This window comes from Chlorocebus sabaeus, chromosome 22 (assembly GCF_047675955.1).
Source record: "Chlorocebus sabaeus isolate Y175 chromosome 22, mChlSab1.0.hap1, whole genome shotgun sequence".
NCBI classification, from domain to species: domain Eukaryota; kingdom Metazoa; phylum Chordata; class Mammalia; order Primates; family Cercopithecidae; genus Chlorocebus; species Chlorocebus sabaeus.
Window position 1 is genome coordinate 5,680,351 of NC_132925.1, and position 25,534 is coordinate 5,705,884.

At 35.5% G+C, this 25,534-nt stretch overlaps 1 protein-coding gene across 1 annotated transcript in view; it reads right to left on the minus strand.

Annotated features, from left to right (window-relative positions):
* The window catches only part of GBE1 (1,4-alpha-glucan branching enzyme 1), a 265,726-nt gene that overhangs the window by 20,656 nt on the left and 219,536 nt on the right, over window positions 1–25,534 (minus strand). Inside the window, exons 13-14 of the mRNA XM_007986177.3 lie at window positions 23,782–23,966; window positions 22,067–22,197 (exon numbers count right to left, since the gene is read on the minus strand). Coding sequence (XP_007984368.3) covers window positions 22,067–22,197; window positions 23,782–23,966 — 316 coding nt within the window. The remainder of the gene's footprint in view (window positions 1–22,066; window positions 22,198–23,781; window positions 23,967–25,534) is intronic.

Sequence of the window (25,534 nt, forward strand, 5' to 3'; positions counted from 1 at the left end):
TAGATTAGAACCTGGCATTTGGTGAGTGTATCTTTTCATTATTTTCCTATTGCAGTTTCCTCCTTGGTTTTTAATTTTTAATCTATGCATGTTTTTGCTAAACTTTAAGAAATAATTTCATACCACTTTGGTTATCAAAGACCAAACTTGATTTTTTTCCCTTTGTTTCATAGAGCTAACATGTAAGATCTGTATAAATATAACTTCTATCACAATTCCATTTCATTACCTATAAAGTTTAACTTAGACATTTTAAAAGATTTCATATTCTTTATGAATTTATAATAGAATATTTGTAATACAAAAAATCCTTCGTTTTGGATAATTAATAATAAATGCATGTCAGTTTGAAGCAATTAATTCTCAAGTTAACTACTCTGATTGGTATGAGCCTTGAAGATAAACATTTTATATAATTCTTAGTTGACATGGAAGCATGATTCCAGGTTTATTCAAGTCAGCACAAACTCAAAGAGTTTCCATATCTACTTTACTGGTTAGCTTTCTCTATAAAAACAACTGAACTTAAGCACAGAACATCAAAGGGGTTTGTCAAAATAATATATCCAATACTTTAGCAGGGCCAGAATATGCTCTTAGGAATAACAGTTCCTACCACTCTACTACCATCTTCCAGATAAAGCTTGCAAATTGGGAAATCTGATTATTTTAGCTGTGGTGGAAGAAACATCATTTTTCTGTATTTGAAGTCTCAACTTATTTGGAGTAATGTATAGTTAATGTATAGTCCTCTTTTAATACTAGATAGAAAATCCCAGTACAGGTCTCACTCAGTGATTTAGAAAGTCGAAGAACAGGGGCTAAACTAGTGTACCATGAAAAAATGTAAAGCAAAGCTTGCAGGTGTGCATATCTGCACCATCACTTCAGTCTTTCTGAGCACTTCTGGGCACATAGCCCATAACTACATCAGATTAATTATTGTCAGGAGAAAGATTCAAAGTAAACATTTCCCCACATGCATTTAAAAAATCGGGTACAGTTTATACTGTTTGGGTGATGGGTGCACCGAAATCTCAATCACCACTAAAGAACTTATTCATGTAACCAAACACCACCTGTTCCCCAAAAACCTGTTGAAATAAAAAATAAGCAAAGGGAGTTTTAAACACATATCCATGGGGATACTTTAGTCAAAGGTACAAACTTTCAGTTACAAGACGAATAAGTTCTGAAGTTGTAATGTACAATACGGGGACTACGGTTAGGAACAATGTGCTATACACTTGAAATTTGCTGACAGTTGATCGTAAGCATTCTCACACACACGCACAAGAAAATGTTCACTATGTGAGGTGAGGAATATGTTAATTAACTTGATTGTAGTAACCATTTCACAAGGTATATGTATATCAAAATGTCACACTGTACTTTAAATATATATAATTTTTATTTCTCAGTTATGCTTTAATAACAAAAATAAACAATGGGAAAAGGACTCCCTATTTAATAAATGATGCTGGGTAACTGACTAGTCATATGCAGAACAATGATAATAGACTTCTACCTTTCACCATATACAAAAATTAACTTAAGATGGATTAAAGATTTAAATGTAAGAACTCAAACTATAAAAACCCTAGAAGAAAACCTAGGAAATACCCTTCTTGACATCAGTCATTGCAAACAATTTATGGTTAACTCATCACAAACAACTGAAACAAAAACAAAAAGTGACAAGTGGGACTTAAACTAAAGAACTTCTACACAGCAAAAGAACCTAACAACAGAGTAAACAGACAACATACAGAATGGAAGAAAATATTTGCAAGCTATGAATCTGACAGATGTTTAATATCCAGAGTCTTATGGAATTCATAAGGAACTTAAACACTCGACAATAAAAAACCAAATAACCCCATTAAAAAATGGGCAAAAGACATGACCAGACACTTCTTACAAGAAGACATACAAGCGTTCACCAAAAACATGAAAAAAAGAAAAATGCTCAACATCACTAATCTGTTAGAGAAATGCAAGTCAAAACCACAATGAGATGCCGTTTTACACCAGATACAATGGCTATTATTAAAATGTCAAAAACAACAGATGCTGACAAGGCTGCAGATAAATGGGAACACTTATATACTGTTGGTGGGAAGTAAATTAGTTCAGCCCCTGTGTAAAGTAGCTTGTAAATGTCTCAGATAACTTAAAACAGAACTACCATTCAACCCAGAAATCTCACTACGCACTATATACCCAAAGGAAAATAAATTGTCCTACAAGAAAAAAAAAAAAAAAAAGACATATGTACTTGTATGTTTATCACAATACAATTTACAATAGGAAAGGCAGGGAATCAATCTAGGCACCCATGAATGGTAGATTGGATAAAGAAAATGTGGTATATATACACTATGGAATGCTACACAGCCATTGAAAAGATGAAATCATATCCTTTGCAGCAACATGGATGTAGCTAGAGGCCATTATCCTCAGTGAATTAACACAGGAACAGAAAACCAAATACTGTATGTTCTCACTTATATGTGGGAGCTAAACATTGGGTACATATGGACATAGAGATGAAAACAATAGATACTGGGGATTACTAGAGCCGGGAGAGTGGGACACAGGCAGTGTCTGAAAACCTACCTATGCTCACTACCTGGCTGATAGGATCGTTTACAACCCAAAACTTCGCAACACACAAACAAAAACAAAAAACAAACAAAGAACCTCATGTAACAAAACTGTACATGTATGCTATAAATCTAAACAAAAGTAGAACTTTAAAATATATATATACATATAGTTGGAAAAAATTTTTCCACTTACATTCATCTGTGCTTTTGAGTGTCAGAAACCAGGATAGTATTACACTGCAGAAAAACATTTAGTCAAAGGCATCATTAACCTCTACAAATATAAATCGAGAAAAAAACTAAAATTAGTGAGACACGCTTCATGTACCTCAATGGCATTTCTAGAGGGCAACAAAAAGATGAATTATCTGGTGACCAAATGTCAAACTGTACTGAATTTACAGAAACTAGATTTAAATCACATTTATTCAATTACTAGAAATACGATCTTGTGAAAATTATAAATCTTTCTGATCCTCAAATGTAGACTGAGGACAGACAAAAAATGCTTGCCTAACCAGTATCACTGGAGATGATGTGAGGACAGGTGGGTTAATGTAAATCAAAGTATTCACATATTGTAAATTGCCATGCAAATTTAACTTTTGGTACTCATTTTAATCTCTTAAAATAAGCTTATAGATATCTTAATCCAAGTAATTTTGTTTAATTTGAATGGGCTAAGCTAGGTTATACTAGAGTTTTTCAGTTTCAAAAATTTATAATTCCATGCTGCCCAGTTTTGCCTAGGAGTTATTAAACATCATAAAACTGCCCACTGCTTTGTGAAGGGGGCATAGGTCAAGGTGGGGAGAATCATTAGGGAATATCTTCATAGAGTTAATAAATGAAGGGTGGGTGAATTTTTCAGGGAAAAGCGCAAGGAAAATGAATACATGGATTTAGATCTAAAAAAAAAACAACAAGATAACACATAGAATGGGTGGAAAGAAAAAGAAATCAAGACAGTGCTGCAGGATACAGAGAAAGGGAAATAAGAAAGAAAGGTGGGCAAATAGTACAAGAGTGAGGAAGGGATTTAATAGGGAACAGAAGAGTTTCAATTCCAGTAGTGTGAAAGGACTGAAAGGAATCACCATGTCGTGGTGAAATGGGAACTAGGACATGCGAAAACACAAAAATCAAAAACAAAACAAAAAGTAGGACAAGAGAGTGAAGACAACAGACAGGATTAGTACCTACTTGTCTTTCATTTTTATAAAAATTCCCTTTTATTGTAAAATTTCTAATGCATTTTTAGAAGATGATGACAGTAAGGATGTCCATTACCCTTACTACTTGCTAAGCTCAAACGCAGGCGACACTGTTGTTAAGCCTTGCATGCACATTAACTAATTTAATTCTGACAACAATTCTATGAGTAGGTGTTCTAGAGATGAATAACCAAGAAACAGGTTATTTTCAAAACAAAACTAAGTGGTAGACATGGAACTTGAACCTCGGCTGGTCATATTGTAGAGCACAAGCTCCTAACCACTATCCTTGCAATAAGAGCAAATTTCTTTATGTTTACAAATATAAGAACAAGAAATACCTATTACCTCTGGAGACCTTTGTTACATGAGTCAATGGGAAATAAAAATGTTAGAATAAGGGAACAAACTGAAGAAAATAATGTTTCAGAATTAGAAAACAATGCTACTACCAGAGATTATTTTTCCTTTGTTTTCTTTAGCTGGAAAAAAGGAAAGATGTTAGTAGGGAAGCCTATGAAGTGAAAATTGGCTCTCTCCCTAAATAGTAAAGAACACATGAGAAAAAAAAACCACAGTAATGTTTATAATTTTACACACAAGTATAATTTTTCATTTTAATTAATGTTCTTGAAATAAAATGATCATTGTGTGACAATAAAAGGTATTGAGTGTAATCACTTCATTAAGTTATATGTTAATTAAATAATTTTATTTGATATTATCTAAACACCTTCCTTATTCAACAGCTGATACCACATAACTACAAAAAATAACCATAATTAATCTTGCAAATTAATTCTTATTTATAGGAATTAATTATGCATTTTCCCATCATTAGGCCAAGAGAAGCTACATTAATAGAAATAGAGATGGTTCTTACACATGATTACAACTGAATCCACTGCTTCCAAGAACACACTGTTTATGGCTCTAATATTTCCAATTTTCTCTGAGAAACAGAAACTTATTTTGGTCGTAGCTTTCAAAAATGCTTAGGAGCCCTTAAGTAATTTTAGCGAGCCAGTAATTATATCATGCCTTAATTTTAAGAAATCGTCTGGGATACTCAGGTAATACTTTTATATAAATAAAACACTGACCACTCAGTTTGATCCTGTGAGATTCTGATTAAGAAGAGCTTAATGGAAGATGTCAGAAACACGGATAATATCTCACTTAGGCAGGCAGGAGATACTCATTGAAAAAGGTAATTTCTACTGAACAGAAGGAAAAGTAATATAACATCCATGTTAGAAATTTAGTTTAGACATAGAATGCTCTATTTAAAAAACACTGGTATCAGGTATAAAGATGACTAATTTATTTTTTAAATAGGAAAAAAACATATATTTTGGATAAATTAAGTAAAGCCTAACTTTAAAAGGAAAGGCTCAGTGTGAAATCTTTCAGGCCAATGATACTACTGCACCAGCATAACTCGTTTTATGGCACTTTACAAATACACATTTTTACAAATTGAAGATTTGTGGCAACCCTGTATCCAGCAAGTGTGTTGGCGCCATTTTCCAATAGCATGTGTTCACTTTGTGTCTCTGTGTCACATTTTGGTAGTTCTTTCATTATTTCAAACTGTTTCATTATTAATACATATTAATACATGATTGTTTGTTCATAATTATATTATTTTTACATCATCATTATGTCTATGATGATGATCTGTGACCAGTGACCTTTGTTGTTACTATTGTAATTGTTTGGGGCACCACAAATCATGCACATATACAACCACAAACTTAACAAATACTTAATAAATGTGTGTGTTGACTCCTCCAACCTACCAGCAGTTCCCTTGTCTCTTCCCCTTTTCTTGGGCCTCCCTATTGTCTAAGACCCTATTGAATTTAGCCCAATTAATAAACCTACAATAGCCTTTAGGAGTTCAAGTGAAAAGAAGAGTGGCATGTCTCTCACTTTAAATCAAAAACTAGAAATGATTAAGCTTAGTGAGGAAGGCAAGTTCACAGTTGAGACAGGACAAAAGTGAGGTCCCTTATGCCAAAGAGTTAGCCAAGTTGTGAATGCAAAGGAAAAGTTCTTCAAAGAAATACGAAGTGCTACTCTAGTGAACACATAAGTGATAAGAAAGTGAACACCAGCCTACTGTTGATTCAAAGAAGTTTATGGTGGTCTGGATCTAAGATCAAACTAGTCACAACATTCCCTTAAGTTAAAGCCTAATCCAGCAAGGCCCTAGCTCTCTTCAATTCTGTGAAGGCTGGAAGAGGTGAGGAAGCTGCAGAAGAAAAGTTTAAAGCCAGGAGAGACTGGTTCTTAAGGTTTAAGGAATAAAGACATCTTCATAACATAAAAGTTTAAGGTGAAGTAGCAAGCGCTGATCTAGAAGCTGTAGCAAGTCCTCCAGAAGATCTAGCTCGGATATTGATAAAGGTGGCTACACTAAACAATAGATTTTCAATGTAGATGAAGCAGGCTTCCATTGAAAGATGCCATCTGGGACTTTCGTAACTACTGGGAAGACAGTGTCTGGTTTCAAAGCTCCAAAAAACAGGATGACTCTCTTGTTATGGGCTAATGCAGCTGGTGACTTTGAGTTGAAGCCAATGTTCGTTTACCGTTTCCAAAAACCTATGGCCTTATGAATTATACTAAAGTCTACTCTGCTTGTGCTCTATAAATGTAACCACAAAGCCTGGATGACAGCACGTCTGTTTATAGCATGGTTTACTGAGCCCGTAAGCCCAAGCTTGAGACCTATTGCCCAGAAACAAAATTCCTTTCAAATATTACCTCATTGATGAAAGCATCTGGTCACCCAAGAGCTCTGACTGACATGTACAAGGAAATTAACATTGTTTTCAAGCCAACTAATACAACATGAACTCTGCACCCCATGGATCGAGAAGTAATTTCAACTTTCAGCTCTTATTATTTAAGAAATGTATTCCGTAAGACTATAGCTGTCATAAGCAGTGATTCCTCTAATGAATCTCGGCAAAGTAAACTGAAAATCTTCTGGAAAGGATTCACCATTCTAGATGCCATTATGAACATTTGTGATTCATGGGAGGAGGTTAAAATATTAACACAATAGGAGTTTGGAAGAAGTTAATTCCAATTCTCATAGATGACTTTGAGGAATTCAAGACCTCAGTGGGAGAACTAACTGCAGATGCAGTGGAAATAGCAAGATCACTAGAATTAGAAGTGAAACCTAAAGATGTGACTGAATTGCTGCAGTCTCATGATAAAACTTTAATGGATGAGAAATTGTTCCTTACAGACGAACAAAGAGTATGGTTTCTTGAGATGGAATCTATTACTGGTGAAGGTGCTAGAGATGGCAACAAATTATTTAGAATATAATATAAATGTAGGTAATCTTTATCAACTAAGTGGTGGGTTTGAGAGGATTCACTCTAATTTTGAAAGAGTTCTACTGTGAGTAAAATGTGACCAAACAGCATCACATGTTACAGAGAAATCTTTCATAAAAGGAAGAGGCAATTCATGTGACAAACTTCATTATCGTCTTAGCCACTACAACCTTTAGAAACCCCACGCTGATCAGTCAGGAGCCATTAACACCAAGGTAAGAGCCTCCACTAGCAAAAAGATTATGACTTACAGAAGACTTGGATGATCGTTAGCATCCTTTAGCAATACAGTATTTGTAAATTACGGCATGTACACTTTTTTAGACATAATAATATCGCACACTTATTAGACTACAGTATAGTATAAACACAACTTTTATATGTATTGTGAACCAAAAAATTTGTGTGACTTGCTTTACTGCAATATTTGTTTTACTACAGTGGTCTAGAGCCAAACCTGCACTATCTCCAAGGTATGCCTGTAGACTGCCTTCTTCCATATTTGCAGTCTAGGAAAAGAAATGGTTAGCTAATGTGGTAATGACTGTAAAGTGCTTTCAGAGTGCTTAACATGTAAGTTTATAAGAGATGGTAGATCTTATTACGAACATCTGCTCAGCAAGCACATCATAGTATAATATATTAATTGTGAATTCCATAAAATTATGATGTATTTTATTGATAATACCTTATCAATTTTTATATGATTTAATTAAATTACTGTTTTAAGCGAGAAGCAAATCATTTTAGTACTATCTGTGTTTTAATGACATAATTTTAAACCTTCAGGAGTTATTTCACCACTAGGTAGCTACATACTCCATTTATCCATCCATTCTTCCACCTGTCAGTTAATCTATCAGTTCATCAACCCTCTATACATCCTCCTATCAGAGATTTAGCTCTCTGTTTACAGGTGCCTAGTGTATTCTAAGTAAACATATCATTGTTGATATATGGGTAATTCTCTGTCTTATCATTCATCTTGAAGTCTACAAACACATAATAATATCTCCTTTTTTAAAACTGGTGAAAATGATCACCTTGGGCACAAATGTTCCCCCCACCAACCCCAATGAAGGATACCATTACTAGGTGATTATGCACTATCTTTAAAGGTTATAATAATATTTCTGATGTATTTTTCCTCCAGAAGGGCAAGAAATAGAAGACAGAATTTTGACCGGGCTATTGTTAGATGACTTTCTGAAGTGAAGAGACCATCATTGCACAACTGAGCTATGAAACAAAAAACAGACATGCTGTTAAATATTTGACAGCACTGTGATGGTTATTCAAAACAGGACCCTGAACCCCCTTCAAGAAAAAAATTCCAAAACTAAATACATTTGTGTGCAGTAAGGGCTTACTCATTATTCATTACTGCCTATAATCTTATGAATATATATTAAGGCAATCTAAAAGTGTTATAGTGTTGCAATATTTTAATCATGCAAAATATTTTCCTTACTTGGTGATTCATCCCTAACTCCTGGGTAGAGAAATGAAGCTAAATCATAGGCTTTTTATGACCAAGGAAGGGGAGGGTACTGGTCTGTCATTATCATTAAATCATAGGGATTGTTAGACAGTGTTTAGCAATGAAAAAAATGATCAAAAGGACCTCTATGTTTAAAAGTATTAGTCATTTCAAAACTAAAGAAAGTGAACCTAAGCAATGAGCATACGTTCATTATGAAGCTATTCTTAAATAGGAGGACCTATATTAAATATAAAATTGTTAGTAGGATCATCTGTCTCAGCTCTCATAAAGCTCATTATCAGTAAATTGCAGCATAACAAAAAGGAAAAAGAAACATGCTTGTATCTGGTGAAGGTCACTGTGTCAAACTTCTGGAGAAAACCTTGAATTTGATTTTTACCAAAGTATCTACAACCTGGAAAACTAAAAAGTTGAGATGCTCTATTTAGTCAGACCAGAAATTAACCTTTACATATATAATCTGGATAGAATGTGGTAGTTAGCTAATCCTAAATTAAGTCCTTTGTTTTTATTTGTTGCATAAAGCATAGATTCTCATAAACACAGTGTTACATCACCACACTTCAAAGCCTTCTGTAAACCAAGCAACTCACAGCAACATCTCTGCCTTCAGCAATCACACTCCAGTAAATCATCCAAGTGACCTTATTTGCTTATTAGAAACTCTGTGTACAGGTTGCAAATGTCAGAGTATGAATTTACATTTTAAAAAGTGCATCTTGCAGTGGCTTAATGAAAATATTTCAACAATCTCAGGTCAAATTCAACTATTTATACCTCTGCTCCCTTGGGTTTAAAGATTTTGTCCTAGATTCACATATTCTTCACAAGCCATACTTCATGACCACTGCTCCTAGCATGTCAACATTGTAACAGTTTGAAATGCCATTTGGAAAGGGGGCTGTTACTACATTACCATTGCTACTCCCACCTCAACAGTATGCCCATAAATAACTTACACATTTGATTCTTGTGTTGTTTATGGTCTCAGAATGATATTTATCTGATATACCAACACAAATACCTTATACATAAGCTGGGAGGTTTTAAATTTATATTGTATATCATGTATTAACTTAAACTCTGAAAATAGAACCGTGACACCTTCATATTCTACTCTAGAATACAGAAAAAAAATCACAATAATTGACCTTCATATGTATGTTTTGCTTTAAAATTATTTTTCTTCTTGTGGAAGATGGCAAAAAAAGATCATTAAGAAGAATTTCTGGGGACGAATTTGTCAGGGGTGATGGCAGGGCAGTGAGAAAAGTGAGTTGATTAGAAAGAAAACTGCCTGGGCCATAAGTCTGTATGTAATTTTCTCCTTCTACCTATATTCCCAGAAGTATTTTTGAAATTATTTTGAACATTAGAGAAATAAATCATCAATAATACCACCATTGCTCCCACCCCCAACCACATGTACATACTCTGGGAACAGAAAGAGGCACCAGCGTGTAACAGAAAGAACACGGGCTGTGGAATACACTGCTTAACCTTTACCTGCCATGGGCTGGAGGAAAGTCTTCAGTTAATTAAAGGCCTCAGTCTCTACAACCTGCCTTATAGTGTGGTCCGAAATACAGTCAGAGGTTGTTTTATGCACTTTACTTTATTGTGCCTTTCAGATATTGTGTTTTTTTTCAAATTGAGAGTTTGTGGAAACCCTCGTTGAGCAACTCTGTCGGTGCTGTTTTTCCAACAGCATATGCTCACTTCATGTCTCTGCATCACATTTTGGCAATTATCGCAATGTTTCAAACTTTTTCATTATTACTATACTATATTGAAATGAATACTTTATAAAAATGATTAGCAAATAGAAGGCCCGCAAAAGAGGGGTCCTAATACTCACATTCTCCCCACATCATTTAAAATGTGGTATAATCATTTGTATTATTCAAATGGATTAGAAAGAGCCCTCTGGCCTTGGGAACATAGTTTTCTTTCTGATTTAATGACAACCTGATAATGTTCTAGGTGATGAAATGCCACTAAAGAAATATAATAATGATTCTGATGATATAAAAGGCACTATGTTCCTTTCTTTACAGCTAAACAATGTGAAAACTTAAGTGAATATAACACATCAGGGAAATGTATTTTATCTTTCTAAGCATGAAATATGAAGCCTGCCTATTTATTAAGTACATTTAGGTCTCAGCATTACCCACATTTCTATCGATTGTATTAAAGAATATTGGTCATTATTACACTAAAGATTAGCAGCTAAAAAGACAAATGTGAGAGTACATAGGTAAAAGGTTCTTGCTGTTGTTTTGTTTTTTGATTTTTTCCTAGAATATGGCTGTAGATTCTATTGCAGAAACAATAAGATGTCCTTTGGCAGTCACCATAAAGGCCACATTCAAAGCCTTATTTATACAAATCCGTCTTGCCTCTCAGTTTTCCAAATGTCTCCTCTTATTTGGAAGAGATAGTTAAAAGCATCATTAAAGTGTTTCTTCCACCTTGCCTGGCATCACCTCCAAAACAGCTCCCCTTCCAACAGTTTTTGGGATGGCAGTCACCACCTATTCTCCACAGATCTGAGTGGAAGTTGATGTCTTGCTAGTTGACATACAAGATCTACAGATTCAAAAAAATGGAACTGCTCAAAAATTCAGACATGTTACCTACAGCAGGACTATATTTCCTAATAACAGAGGAAGTTTAAGTGGCTTCTTTAGAAAAGTTAAATTTGTTCTGGCACCACATCCTGCTTCCCAGGGAATTAAAAATTTGATGAATTTTGTTACTTGATTAACACATGCAATCTTGTCACTGTAGACTCTTCACAGTAAAAATCTGTATTCAATTTACTTGCTCTGTAATTAGAAATACCAATGGCATAGAATATTTTGCTAAAGACAGAAAATATACCATTGAAATCCTGATTTTTAATACTTTGTATATCTGAATTCATTCTATAACAGTGAGCTACACTGTAGGTTAAAAGTAGAAGAATAAAGTCAGAAAGATAAAGGGCCAAAAACAAATGAGACAAGAAAAATGCAAGAGAGAAGAAAAAGGGACCTTAAAGCTAAGCTTGGAACAACAAAAAGTTAAAAGGAGAGATCCATTTGCTGGCTATGGGAGATGCTACAATCCTAACAGATTAATGACAGAAGTGTCCTGTAATATTCTTTTATCTTTTCTAATATGTTAGAGGGTCAAAGTTAACATTGTACTTTTTCATGTTTAATGTTAAATTTAGGGTTTTAGGTTGAAATTATTAACTGAATAAAGAAAAAGATATGACATAATACTAGGATACAAAAGAAAAACTTAAGATTTTTATTTGGATACAAATACAATGGGAAAGGAAAATGTGATGGCTGCCAGGAAAGCTAATGTGACTTTAATTATATGAATAAGAGAGCAGCATCAAGATAAAGGAAGGTAATGGGGCTCTGTAGGCCATACTTGCCAGACCATATCTAGAATACTCTGCTGTTAGTGTAGGAGGATTGTGAACAATGCTGGGTGCATTTTGATAAGGGAGATGCAATGGTAAGACGTCTGGAAAGTATCATGAGAATTTATTTAAGAAACTAGCGGAATCTGGTCTGGAAGAGGAAAAACCAGCGAGAGGTGGTAATCTAAGAAGCACGTTAAAAGCCTTTCTGATTTGAATAGCTGGCACATAGAACAGGTGTTAGTCCCAGAGTACAGAATTAATGCATTGATTTTAAGATAACATTTTTAATTATTAAAAAACAATACTGTTTATCTTGTGAAATAGTGATATTCCTGGCACTGCAAAGTATTCGAATAACAGGTGATTATTTGTAAGAAATTTCTAGATGGGACTTCTGCACTGAACTGGGAGGGTGAAGCAGAGTCCCTCACAAAAGGAAGATGTTGTGATTTCAATCTCAGAGTTATGGCTGGCGTTATTAAAATATACTTAATTAGAAGGTGTGTTGTAAATTACATTGGAAATGTGCTCCTGCTCCCTTCCTGCTCCCCAAAACTTAAAATATATAAAGTAAAAATCATGATACAATTCTCCCATCACCTATATAGACCATTACATCTTCAATACTTTGTGAGTATTCAAAGAGAATTATTACAATGGAAATGTTCTCAGAGAAAGCAACAACATATGTGAATTTACTACTTGTTAACGGAAAGACATGGAGGAGATGGGTGGTAAGAATAATTAAGGTCCAAGTGGGCACAAATCTGTAGCAGGCAAAATGTAGGAAACAGGTCAACAAGGTTTCTTCGTGTTTCTCCTGGAGACCAAATAGATGACTGAGGATCCAACTATAATTTCTATAAAGACTTGGTTCAGTTTTCCAACGTCTGTATCATCACAACTTACAACGAGTACAGCTTCCAAAAGAGGTGACTAATGTAAAAACTTTCAGTATTTATTTATTAAAGTAGAAAATTTTCGTGTTAACAAGTACCTATAGACGTTTAAGCAGATAACTAAATTTCAAAAAGACCGAATTTGTGTCAAGATTTTCAAAACCGAACCAGGCTTTCAAATATAGTGTAATTCTGTGTCAGTATATATAAACTAACATTTGGGGGTCTTACTGACTTATAGGGGTCACACTAATACCCTATACTACATAAATATAATACATATATTACTATGTATGCTTTCATAATATTCACTACTTGTTAAAGTTAATATATTAATATATTTTAGATAGATCCTTATAGCTTGCCCCAAGATTTTTCTCCTAAATATCATCATGGAAAACTCTATACATTTCCATTTGTTGACAACGATGAAATAATTTTTTAATTAAAATTTAAAATGTTTATGGGTATATAGTAGGCATATATATTTATGGGGTGCCTGAGATATTTTGATACAGGCATACAAAATGTAATAATCACATCAGGGTAAATAGAGGATCCATCATCTCAAGTATTTATCCTTTATTTTGTGTTACAAACATTCCTATTCCACTTTTAGTTGTTTTAAAATGTAGAATACATTACTGTTGACTGTAGTCACCTTGTTGTGCTATCAAATATTAGGTCTTATTCATTCTGTCAAACTATGCTTTTGCAGCCATTAAGCCTTCCATTTCCTTCTCACTAGCCCACTACACTTCTCAGCCTCTGGTAACCATCCTTCTACTCTCTTATCTCCATGAGATCAACTGTTTTAATTTTTAGCTTCCATAAATGAGTGAAAATATGCAAAGTTAGTCTTTCTATGCCTGGTTTATTTCACTAAACAGAACGACCTCCAGTTCCATCCATGTTGTTGCAAATAACACGATCTCATTCCTTTTATGGCTGAATAGTATTCCGTTGTGTATATGTACCATATTTTCTTTATTCATTTGTGTATTGATGGACACTTAGGCTGATTCCAAATCTTGGCTAGACTGAACAGTGCTACAATAAAAGGGGAGGGCAAATATCTGCTCCATATACTGATTACTTTTGGGTATATACCTAGCAGAGGCATTGCTGGATCACATGATAGTTATATTTTTAGTTTTTCTGAGTAATCTCCATACTGTTCTCCATATTGGCTGTACTAACTGACGACCCCACCAACAGTGTATGCGGGTTCTACTTTCTCCACATCCTCACCAGGATCATTATTGTCTGTCTTTTGGAAAAAAGTTATTGTAACTGGGGTGAGAAGATTTATCACTGTAGGTTTCATTTGCATTTCTTTCGAGATCAGTAATGCTGAGCACCTTTCCATACACCTGTTTGCAATTTGTATGTCTTCTTTTGAGAGATGTATATTCAGATCTGCCCATTTTAAAATAAGATTATTAAATGTTTTCCTATAGTTTGAGCTCCTTATATATTTCTGGTTATTAATCCTTTGCCAGATGGATAGTTTGCAAATATTTTTTTCCCATAATGTGGATTGTCTCTTCCCTTTGTTTCCTTTTTGTGCAGAAACTTTTTAACTTGCTATCATCTCATTTGTACATTTTTGCTTTGATTGCTTATGCTTAGTTTAGGCATAAACTGTGTCTAAGATTTCAGCCTTTAATCCATTTTGATTTTTTTTTTTTTTTTTTTGTATATGATGAGAGACAGGGGTCTAGCTTCATTCTTCTGCACATGGATATCCAATTTTCCCAGCACCATCTATTGAAGAAACTGCCCTTTTCCCATTGTATGTTCTTGGCACCTTTGTTGAAAATAAGTTCACTATAGATACATGGATTTATTTCTGGGTTTTATATTCTGTTCTACTGGTATTTGTGTCTGTTTTTATGGCATTACCATACTGCTTTGGTCACTATAGCTCTGTAGTATAATTTGAAGTCAGGTAATGTGATCGCTCCAGTTCTTTTCTTTTTGTGCAACGTATCTTTTGCTATTCTGGGTCTTTTATGTTCAAGTAAAATTCAGGATTGTTTTTCCATTTATTTGATGAATATCATTGGTATTTTGATAGGGATTTGTAATTTCTTTCTTCACCTAGCCATGGATTGGTATGGTCATTGGTATATGGCCATTCAGGAGCATATTGTTTTATGTGCATAATTTCTACAATTCTTCTTGTTATTCATTTCTGGTTTTATTCCATTTTGGTCAGAGAAGATGCCTGATATTATTTCAATTTTTTTTGAATATTTTAGGACTTGCTTTGTGGCCTAACATACGGTCTATTCTTAAGAATATTCCATGAGCTGAGGACAACATGCCTTTTACAGTCATTGGATGAAATGTATCAGGTCCATTTGGTCTATAGTGCAGATTACATCTCATGTTTCTTTGTTGAGTTTCTGCTGAAAGATTTGTCCAAAGGTGAAAGTAGGGTATTGAAGTCTCCAGTTATTATTGTATTGGGGTCTATCTCTCTCTTTAGCTCTAATAATATTTGCTTTATATATATGGATGCTCCAGTGTGTGGTGCATATATAATTGTTATATTCTCTTGTTGAATTGACCCTTTGTCATTATATAATGACCGTATTTGTCTCTTTTTATAGGTTTTGTCTCAAAATCTATATAATTTGATGACAATGCAGCTACTCCTGCTGTTTTATCCTTCTCATTTGCACAGAATGTCTTTTTCCATCCCTTTATTTGTTAGTCTATGAGTGTTTTTATGGGTGAAGTATGTTTATTGTAGGCAGCAGATATTTAGGTCTTGTATTTTTATCCATTAAGCTACTCTATGTTTTTGGTTGGAGAGTTCAGTCCATTTACATTTAATGTTATTACTGATAAGGACTTATTGCTGCCATTTTGTTATTTGTTTTCTGTTTATTTTTATTTTTTATTTTTTTTGGTCTTCCTTCTTATCTTCCTTGTTGTGAAACTGATTGCTGATATGTTTTAATTTCTTGCTTTTTACTTTATTTTTTTGTCTATCTGTGTGGAAGGCTTTTTGATTTGTGATTCTCATGAGGCTTGCAAGTAACATCATATAACCCACTATTTTAAACTGATGACAACTTAATTCTGATTGCAAAAACAAACAAAGAGAAAAACCGATACAAACTCTACCCTTTAACTTTCCCCACCAGTATTTTAACTTGTTGTTTGTATTTATATCTTATTATAATGTCTATGTCTTAAAAAGCTGTTGTAGTTAGTTCATGCAACACAATTGAAGCCTTGTCATATTCCATATTTGTCTGTGTACTTATTTGTCTGTGTACCAGTGAGTTTTGTACCTTAAGGTGATTTCTTATTGCTCATTAACATTATTTTCTTTAAGACTGAAGTACTCCTTTCAGCATTTCTTGTAGGTCAGTTTTAGCGTTAACAAAATCTCTCAGCTTTTGTTTGTCTGGGCAAGTCTTAATTTCTTCTTCATATTTGGAGGATATTTTTGCTGGATATAACATTCTAGGATAAAAGTTTTTTTTTCCTTCAGCACGTTAAGTATGCCATGCCACTCTCTCCTGGCCTGTAAAGTTTCCACTGATAAGTATGCTGCTAGATGTATTGGAGCTTCTTTATATGTTATTTGTTTATTTTCTCTTGCTGCTTTTAGGATCCCTTCCTCATCCTTGACCTTTGGGAAATTGATTTTTAAATGTCTTGAGGTAGTATTATTTGGGTAAAATCTGCATTGTGTTCTATAACCTTCTTGTCCTTGAGTATTGACATCTTTCTCTAGGCTTGGAAAGTTCTCCATTACTATCTCTTTGAATAAACTTCTAACTGAATCTCTCTCTCTCTCTCTCTCTCTCTCTTTCTCTCCATCTGCTTTAAAGCCAATCATTTTAGATTTGCTTTTTTGAGGCTATTTTCTAGATCCTGTAGGCATGCTTCATTCTTTTTTGTTTTTTGTCTTTTCTATGCATTTTCAAATACCTTGTCTTCAAGCTCCCTAATTATTCTGCTTGATCAATTCTGCTGTTGAGAAACTCGGATGCATTCTTCAGTTTGTCAACAGAATTTTTCAGCCCCAGAATTTCTGCTTGATTTTTTTAAAAAGTATTTCAATCTCTTTGTTAAATTTATCTGATAGAATTCTGAATTCCTTCTCTGTTAAATTGCATTTCATCAAGATGCCTCACAAAACTGCTATTTCTTTTTTCTTTCTTTTTTTTTTTTTTTTGTCAGAAAGGTCACCTATCTCTGTCACTCCAGGATTGGTTACTGGTGATTTATTTACTTTGTTTATTGAGGTCATGATTTTCTGGAAGGTAGTGATGCTTGTGGATGCTTGCCAGTGTCTGGGCATTGAATAATTAGGTATTTATTGTAGCCTTCACAGCTCAGGCTTGTTTATATTGGCCATTGGGAAGGTTTTCTAAGTATTTGAAGACTTGGGTGTTGTGATCTAAGTCTTCAGTCATTGCAGTGGTATCTATATTAAGGGGCTCCACTCTTGTTGACTCATAGAGGTACTACCTTGATGGTCTTAGTTAAGATCTGAGATAATTCACCGGATTATCAGGCAGAATCTCTTGTTCTCTTCCCTTACTTTCTCCCAAACAAAGGTCGTTTCTCACTCCATCCTGGAGCTGCCTGGAATTGGAGGAAGGGGTGAAGCAAGCAAGTTCATTGTCAACACCACTGGGACTGTGCTGGGTCCCACTTGAAGCCAGCATAGTACTAGGCCTCACCCGAAGTCTCCAGTGACTACTGCCTGGGTACCAGTGATGTTTATTCAAAGGCCAAGGGTTCTTTAGTCAGCAAGTGGTGGGAGAGAGCATCCTGCCAGGCCTGGGTCTTTCCCTTTAGGGCAGTGTGTTCTCATCTGGCCCACAGTAGGTCTAGGAATGCCATGCTGGAGCTATGGCCTGGCAATAGGAACTTTAGAAACCTACTTCATGCCATATTTTACTGTGGCTGAGGTGGCACCCACATTGCAAGCAATGTCCTTTTCACTCTTCTCTTTCATTTTCTCAAGCAGAAGGCGGCTCTCTCTCCATGGCCACCATCATCCCAAGGCCATGGCAACCACAGCCTGGCTACTGCTGATGTTTATTCAAAGTCCAAGGGCTCCTTAGTCAGCAGTTGGTGAATTGTGTCAGACCTAGGTCTCTCCTTTCAGGGCACTGGGTTCCCTTCTGGCTCAGGGAAGGTTGAGAAATGCCATCTAGGAGTTAAGGCCTAAAACTGGACGCTTTAGGAGTCTGCTTGGTGCTTTATTTTACTGTGGCAGAAGAGCTGATCCCCAAGTTGCAAGATATAGTCCTTTTCACTCTTCCCTCTCCTTTCCTCAGGCAGAAGGAGTCTCTTCTCATGGCCAGCATGCATATCTGGGAATGTGCTGGGTTACAACTGAAGCCAACACGGTTCTGGGTCTCATCAAAGGCCTGTGGCAATTGCTACTTGGCTACTTTACCTTGGTCATTAGGTAAAGAATTCTGCCAGGGCTGTGTCCTTCCCTTCAGGGAAGCAAGTTCCCTTAAAAGGCATAGGGTGAGTCTAGAAATGTCCTCTGAGAGCTGGGGCCTGAAATAGGGGCTTTAGGTCTCTGCTTGCTGTTTTATTTTACTGTGGCTGAGCTGGTATCCAAGTTATAAGAAAAAGCCTCTTCACTCTTCCCTCTCCTTTCTTGTGTACCCCATGTCCACTGGCTCTAAGTCCAGTACGACACCAGGACTTGCTCAGGAACTGCAGTCCTTGTGGCCTAGACTTTCGAATTTATCTGGAACCCCAGGGTACTTTAGCATGCAGTGCTGGGTCTAGCTGGAACTTAGGTTCCGAATGCTGGCACAGGCAATACCCCTCTGGCGAGGGCTGGGCTAAAGGCTCTCTTTGGGGGTGCTCTCTGAATGCTGCCCATGTTGCCTTCTGCTGTGACAGGGCAGCAATGAGTTCCAATGCAAAGTCCCACAATCACTGTGCTTTCCCTCCCCCAAGCAAACAGATTCTCTCTTTCCACGTCCCACGTGGTGCTGCCAAGGCATGGGAGAGGGTTGGTATAGAGAATTCAAGACTGTCCTTCTTACCCTCTTCCGTGCCTCTTTGCTTGAAATAATGTTAAAATGAGGTGCTGTGATTGCTAACCTGATTTCTGGTTCTTATGAAGGTACTTTCTTGTGTGGATAGTTGTTCAATTTGGTGTTCCTGAAGGGAGGACAACCATTGGAGAGTTCTATTCAACCATCCTGCTCAAATTTATATTTTCTATTCCCCCAGCTGGTTACCTCTCCCGGCTCTGCTATCCTCAGGAATAATTCCACCAGCATTCTTTCTATTGTTCAAAGTGAAACCTTACATTTTCCCTTCTTTACTCCATGTCCAAACAGATCCTGAGTTCCTTCACTACAAGGGCTTCAAAAACTTTTTCTATTCTATTGCCATTATTTTAGTTCATGCCCTAATTATCTTTTAGGTGTACTGCAATTTCTCATAATTAGTATCTGTACTTCCAATCTCTTTCCTCATGAAAGCTCCCTTACACACTGGTACATGAGAACTTTTACTAAAGCCTACATTTTTATCAAGTAGCTCCCTAGTCAAAAACCTGCAGCAACTCACTATAAAATCATAGAAAAAAGACTAATTAATATGGCATTAAAATCTTCTATTATGTGATCTCCATCTATGTTTTCAGCTTTATCTCTTAATACTTCTTTCTATAGTCATCATTCTCCAATTAATCCATTGTACTGTCCATTATCTAAGAATAGTCTATGATTTCTAATAGCTGAAATGGCTTTCTTCTTTTTTTCCTGCTATAATCTTGTCCATTTTCCAAATCTAGGCTTAAAAGTCTTTGTCTTAATCTCAGTATCTCTCCCCTCCTCCCCTGCCATTTATTTTTTCATTTTTCTTGTCCTTTGTTCTCCCATGGAACATTCTTGCTCCTTGTTCCTTTTCCATTTATTGCATTAAGACTTACATCACAGTTTGGGTTTCATACATCTCTTTCCCTCCACTTAAGGGTCAAGGACAGTGCTGCAAAGATATAACAAAGGTTGTAGTAGACACCAGGTATTCTGTAAATGTACTTTGGTTTGATTATATTACACTACCAAGTATAGAAGGGTTTAGTCTAGGAGCATTACTTTAGCACTCTGCAGATGAGAAGGATCACATACAAATTGCTACATGTCTAGTATTTGTTTGGATTTTTTCATGGAAATGAAGAGGACATTTGTTTCCCAGAATAGGACTGTACTCTTTAGTGTAGATAACCCATCACACTGATTTATTTGCAGGCATAAAGAGACAGACAACACAGCACATTCTGTAGGTTATCTGGGGCACATTTGTGCTATCTGTCACAACTACAGCCTCCTCTCCTAGATGCTCTGATGTTATATGGAGCTGGGTGGGAAGAAAGTAGGGAACCATCTCTCTCTGCCCTCAATGTCATGAGCAGCACAAGGTGGTGACAGATGCTGCAGGCTACTTACTAAAAAGCACTGGCTCTTTTCTTCTTACTGTCAGAGTAAAATTCTGTCTGGGTGTGTCCACTTTACCAAGGGATGTCTTCCTGAGGCTCGGGGGGTAATTCCTGATTAAGCCACTCATGGTAATAATCATTTTTCTTCCTAGAAAATTTTTCTGGGAGATGTAAGACCCAACTTTGGTCAATAAAATATGAAAGAAATTTTGCTAAAGAAGTAGCTTCACTGTTGAAGAGATACACAAAAGAATCTGTCTGCATTTTGTTGTGTCTGAAAGTGGGTGACACTAGGAGTCATGGCTCTTATCTAATGATTATTAACAGGGGCCACCATTTGGACATTGCTGGCACCCTGAGAATTGAAAGCAAAAAGAATGAACTGGGGAACCTGATACTGTCACAGTGCTGGGGAAACTAGACTTTAGGATTTTTGTTAAGTGACAAATACATTTTCCTTATTATTTGAGCCAGCTGAGTGGGAGGGTTGCTTTATTGTAGCTGGAGACACCCTGACACATAGGACTTCATGTGGGCATCAGGCACCTTGCTCAGGTGGCAGATGCTAATCACTGTTAGGGCTTCAGGGGACAAGCACATTATTTCTACTGCCTGCTGGAAAAATTGGGCTGATTTGTTGCTAGGTCCTGAATCTGTCATTTTTTTTCATGGATCTAGTAACATGTCTTTAAAATATACTGTACATTTCCTTTGTAATAATTATCAAACCTACAATGACTAATGTTTATCTCCTTTACTAGTTTAAAAGCTCTATGAGGGCAGTGACTATATCTGCTAGGAGAATTCCTGTGTTTACAGTAATTAGCACCCAGTCGTCACAGAGGTGTTCAGTAAACAGGTACTCAGTAAGTATCTGTAAAATGCATGAAAGAAAGAGTAAATGAATACACAGAGAACATAAAAAACATTCTCCCTGGTTATTTCTATTGCTCACGCCGCCCCTGCCTTGCCTTCTTACCAATTCAGGCCTACAAAGGTATGCCATGTCTTGAATTTAGGGGAAGAAACAGAAAAAGGAAGGAAGCTATCATTACAACTATTGTTGCTCTCTCCCACTGAGTGGAGGAAAGGAAACAAGTCTCAGAGGCAACTTACAAAATATTTTCATAGAGTAAAACTACAGCTGTATCCCATATTGCTTACTGGATCTAAACAGCATTTAAGAAATGTTATTTCAGAAATGTTCAGTTACACTTTTTAAAGCCTGGTCCCCTAAGTCCAGAGCCTCTGCTATTGTCTCAGGAGACTTCATTTACTGGCTTCTGTGTTGGTGGATGTGGGGACCTGGACAGCAGGGCTCCGTATTGGAACCTTCAAGACAGCAAGATCCACAGCTCTTTCCTTTGATGTGAACCATGTCTGCACTAACCTCTCTGTTTAAAGCCAAAATGAAGCTTAGGAATAATTCAGTATAACTGAGCTGAGCAAAGATTTATCCATCAACTGTTTCATGTTCCTCATTTTTCAGATGAGGAAAATCAATGTTTCTGTCATCAAGATCAACCTTAGTCTTTTTTTTTTTTGTCCTATAATATAATAAAGAAGTGAATGTGGACAGTTATATTCACTTGTAACAAAAAGGATATTTCCCTGGCAATGCTGTTCCAACTCGGTAGTCAGTGTAGCTCTTGCTTGGATGGAAGTTGAAAATGAAAAGAAGACCTGCTCTTTCAAAAGCAATGATCTTATTGCCTTCATGTTTTTCACTCACATAGGCCTGCAAGAATTAATACACGTGTTACATTTAAATAATATCTAGATGCTGCTACAAGTACCTTATTTTTCGTCTTTCTCAATAGTCTGGTTATTAAACCCAAAATGAATATTTCAGAACACTATATATTTTTGAACATGTTACAATTTTGCTATACTTAACTGTGAACCAAGAACAGTCTCAAAAATTGCTTAGTGGCGTATACAAAGCTCACCAGCCACTTGCCGACCTCATAGTTCAAATAGAGAACTAGTATTGTGGCTCAGGTTTTAAGTAAAACCATGGTACCCATACATACTACAAAGTGTTTGTATATATTAGATCTAATAAGTGGATTTTCTTTAAGACTTTTAGTCTGCAGCTTAATGCGGTTACGTATATAAAATTACTTTTCAAAATTTAATGTAACATTGTTATTTTAACATAGTTTCTGAAATTATAGCTCCCTTAACCATTTTCCATTTTTACCCAAATTTGTCAGATTCAATGGCAACCTAAAGTCAATTACAATACTTTTTTTCTTAGTAAAAAGATAAGGTCTGAAAAGAAATTATATCTGTAAACTCTCTTCTTTTATTCATCATCATGTATTTTCAGTTGGCTGTGAAAAGCCTTTGCTTTTCCAACTCCATCCTCACTCAGCCTGAGCTCTGAGAGGACTTATTGCTGTGCATGTCATCAGCAGCAGCACTCTTGGTAATTTAGAATGTGAACTAAAGCTCTAGAGTAAATGGGGTGCCTTTTGGTATTCAACACTGTTCCTATTGAAAAGGAGCATCATTTTGCTCTCTCTTCTGGAAACAGCATTTCTAATAAATGTGATTAGGGCATTCATGTCATGGAGCAAATCTTACTGAATATATAAATACTTTTGCTCAGCCATTAAAAAAAAAAAGAATCATAGACACCAAAGTAAAAACACATCAACAGTAATTTCAAACAGCCCCAGGATAAAGTAAATGGATTATAACAAAGACATATTACATGTTAATTTTTGCCAGGAAAAAAGAAGCCTGTATAAAATTTTCACTTGTTAATTACATTTTCTAAAATTTGTTGAAAACTGAGACGTTAATTCCAGAGGACAGACAGTCTCATGAAAAATACAAAACAGCATGCAGGTATAATGGCATCTATTGAAATTACAAGTTAGAGACCAGTAAAGAAGAGAAAAAAAAAGAAATAAAGAAATCTACATGTTGTCAAAGTAGTTTCTTTATGACAGCATAATTATTTACATAAAAAAAGTGGTCAAAACAATTAAGATGTTTCCACAGCAATTTCTAAAATAGGTTCCCTGCAGAACTTTTATTGTTTATTTTAACCAATAAAAATACAAATTACTAAATTTAAACAGTAACAACAAACAAACCAGGAAACTAAGCAGGCCATTATGTTTAAGATGTTCATTATCAATTGGAGAGACTTCAGTGGCATGTTTTGACAACCTGAAGTATGTTACAGGACACTACACACTGAATAATAAAATGTTGTTTAGAAGACCTGCATATGGATTTAAATCAGGTGCCATTCTAAGCATGTTCATCACTGGTGACTAAAACACAGCATTCACAGTAAAGAGCTTACCTGTGGAGCTGAAAGCCAACCACATCTTTCTTCCAATCTATTCATATCCCTGTCAAAATTATTTAGGAACTTGTAGCGAAGAAGGTCATCATCAGTTAAATGAAACTGCCGTCTGGCATAATGGTAACTCTCATTATTTCCTTTTCTTGGGAAGTCTAACCATTCAGGATGCCCAAATTCATTACCTGCATTAAAAAACAAATGTAAATGTCACCTTGTAATATTAGAATTTCTTACTAATAATAAATCAATAATTATATGTTTTTAATGTTTTTAAAATTCAGTTTAGGCTATCATTTACTAGACCTGTGTCCTGCGAATGATGTACAGGTGTAGCTCAAAAATAGCATGGTCTAGCACAGAAAGAACCACATTTGGACTCAGAAGCCCGGGGTCCAGCTTCAGTTTGGCTGCTCATTACTTGTGGCACATCCGGTTTCCTCAAGCACAAACTGAAGACAATTATTGATGCCATACTTATTTCATTTCTGAAATAATCTCTGAGATCTCAGAGTAATTTCTGAAATCTCTATTTCTATAATCTCTGAAATCTGTACAACGCTTGACAATTTCCAAAGGCTTTGTATGTAGGTTATTTTTTGATCCTCAAAGGAACTCTCTATTATATTCATTTCACAGACGAGAAATCCAAAGCTCTGACCAGTTAAAAGACTCGCCCAACTTCACACAGTGGGAAAGCAACCATTAAAATTGAGTTCCTCTCATTAAAATCCAGTTTTTCCTACCACAACACATTAGGCAAATACCTTGTAAACTTCAGCTGCTAAGGAAACTCAAGCCATTACTTTTATTATTAATTTTCCATATTTCTTTTTCAGATCTATTTGTTACTATAGATATGTACCTTTCATTTCAAGTGTGCCTGCATGCTTACACTTATTCTTCTGTGTGTATAGCTGAGAGCCCTGGCTGGGGATCTATATAATATTATCTCTCACTATAATGATCAGAACCAGAAACCCAATAAACTTAAAAAATAAAATAAAACAGTAACAAATACATAGTTTCCATTCTGAGAAGCAATTTTAGATATTAGTCATCTAACCAATTGGTTCTTATTGTTGCCCTCAAGTTCCATCTCTACTTTAAGCCTTCTTTTCTTTCCCTAAAAATTAAATGCTACTTTCCAAAACTTTCTTTCATGTGCTACAATTAATTATTGCTGTGATTTTCTAATTAGTGCTACAAATTTCTAATTAATGCTGCAAATTTCTAATTAATGCTATAAATTTCTCCAATGAGTTAGAAAGTATCATAGCCAATACAAATGTGTCCTACTTCAAATAAACTGCATATTAATATTATAATAAATAAAAACTAATAAGCTAGGATGTAATTCAAAACAATTTACTGCAGAGGTGCTTTAAATAGTGAAGTTTGCTAAGAAATTCTGCAACTTACATTTAACTTTTCAGGACCACATTCATCCAAACAAAAATATCATCCAAATAAATAGGTGTATAGCAGTTTCTTAAAAATTAAAGGGTCTACAAACATTTTGCTTAATTCAAATTTCAGTCTAAATGATATTTCTTATGATGTTGTCCACAGCATGTCATAGCAGAGAGCCGACTTCATGAGGCTATATTTACTTTTGGATGCTTTAAATTGACACGAGGAATGTCCCTCTGCTGTATTTAAAGGTCCTGCCTAGGTCTAAAGTCTGACTCACACCAGCCCAAGGTATACCCATGGCACAGCTTACTCCTTCAACCATGAAACTAGCAAAATA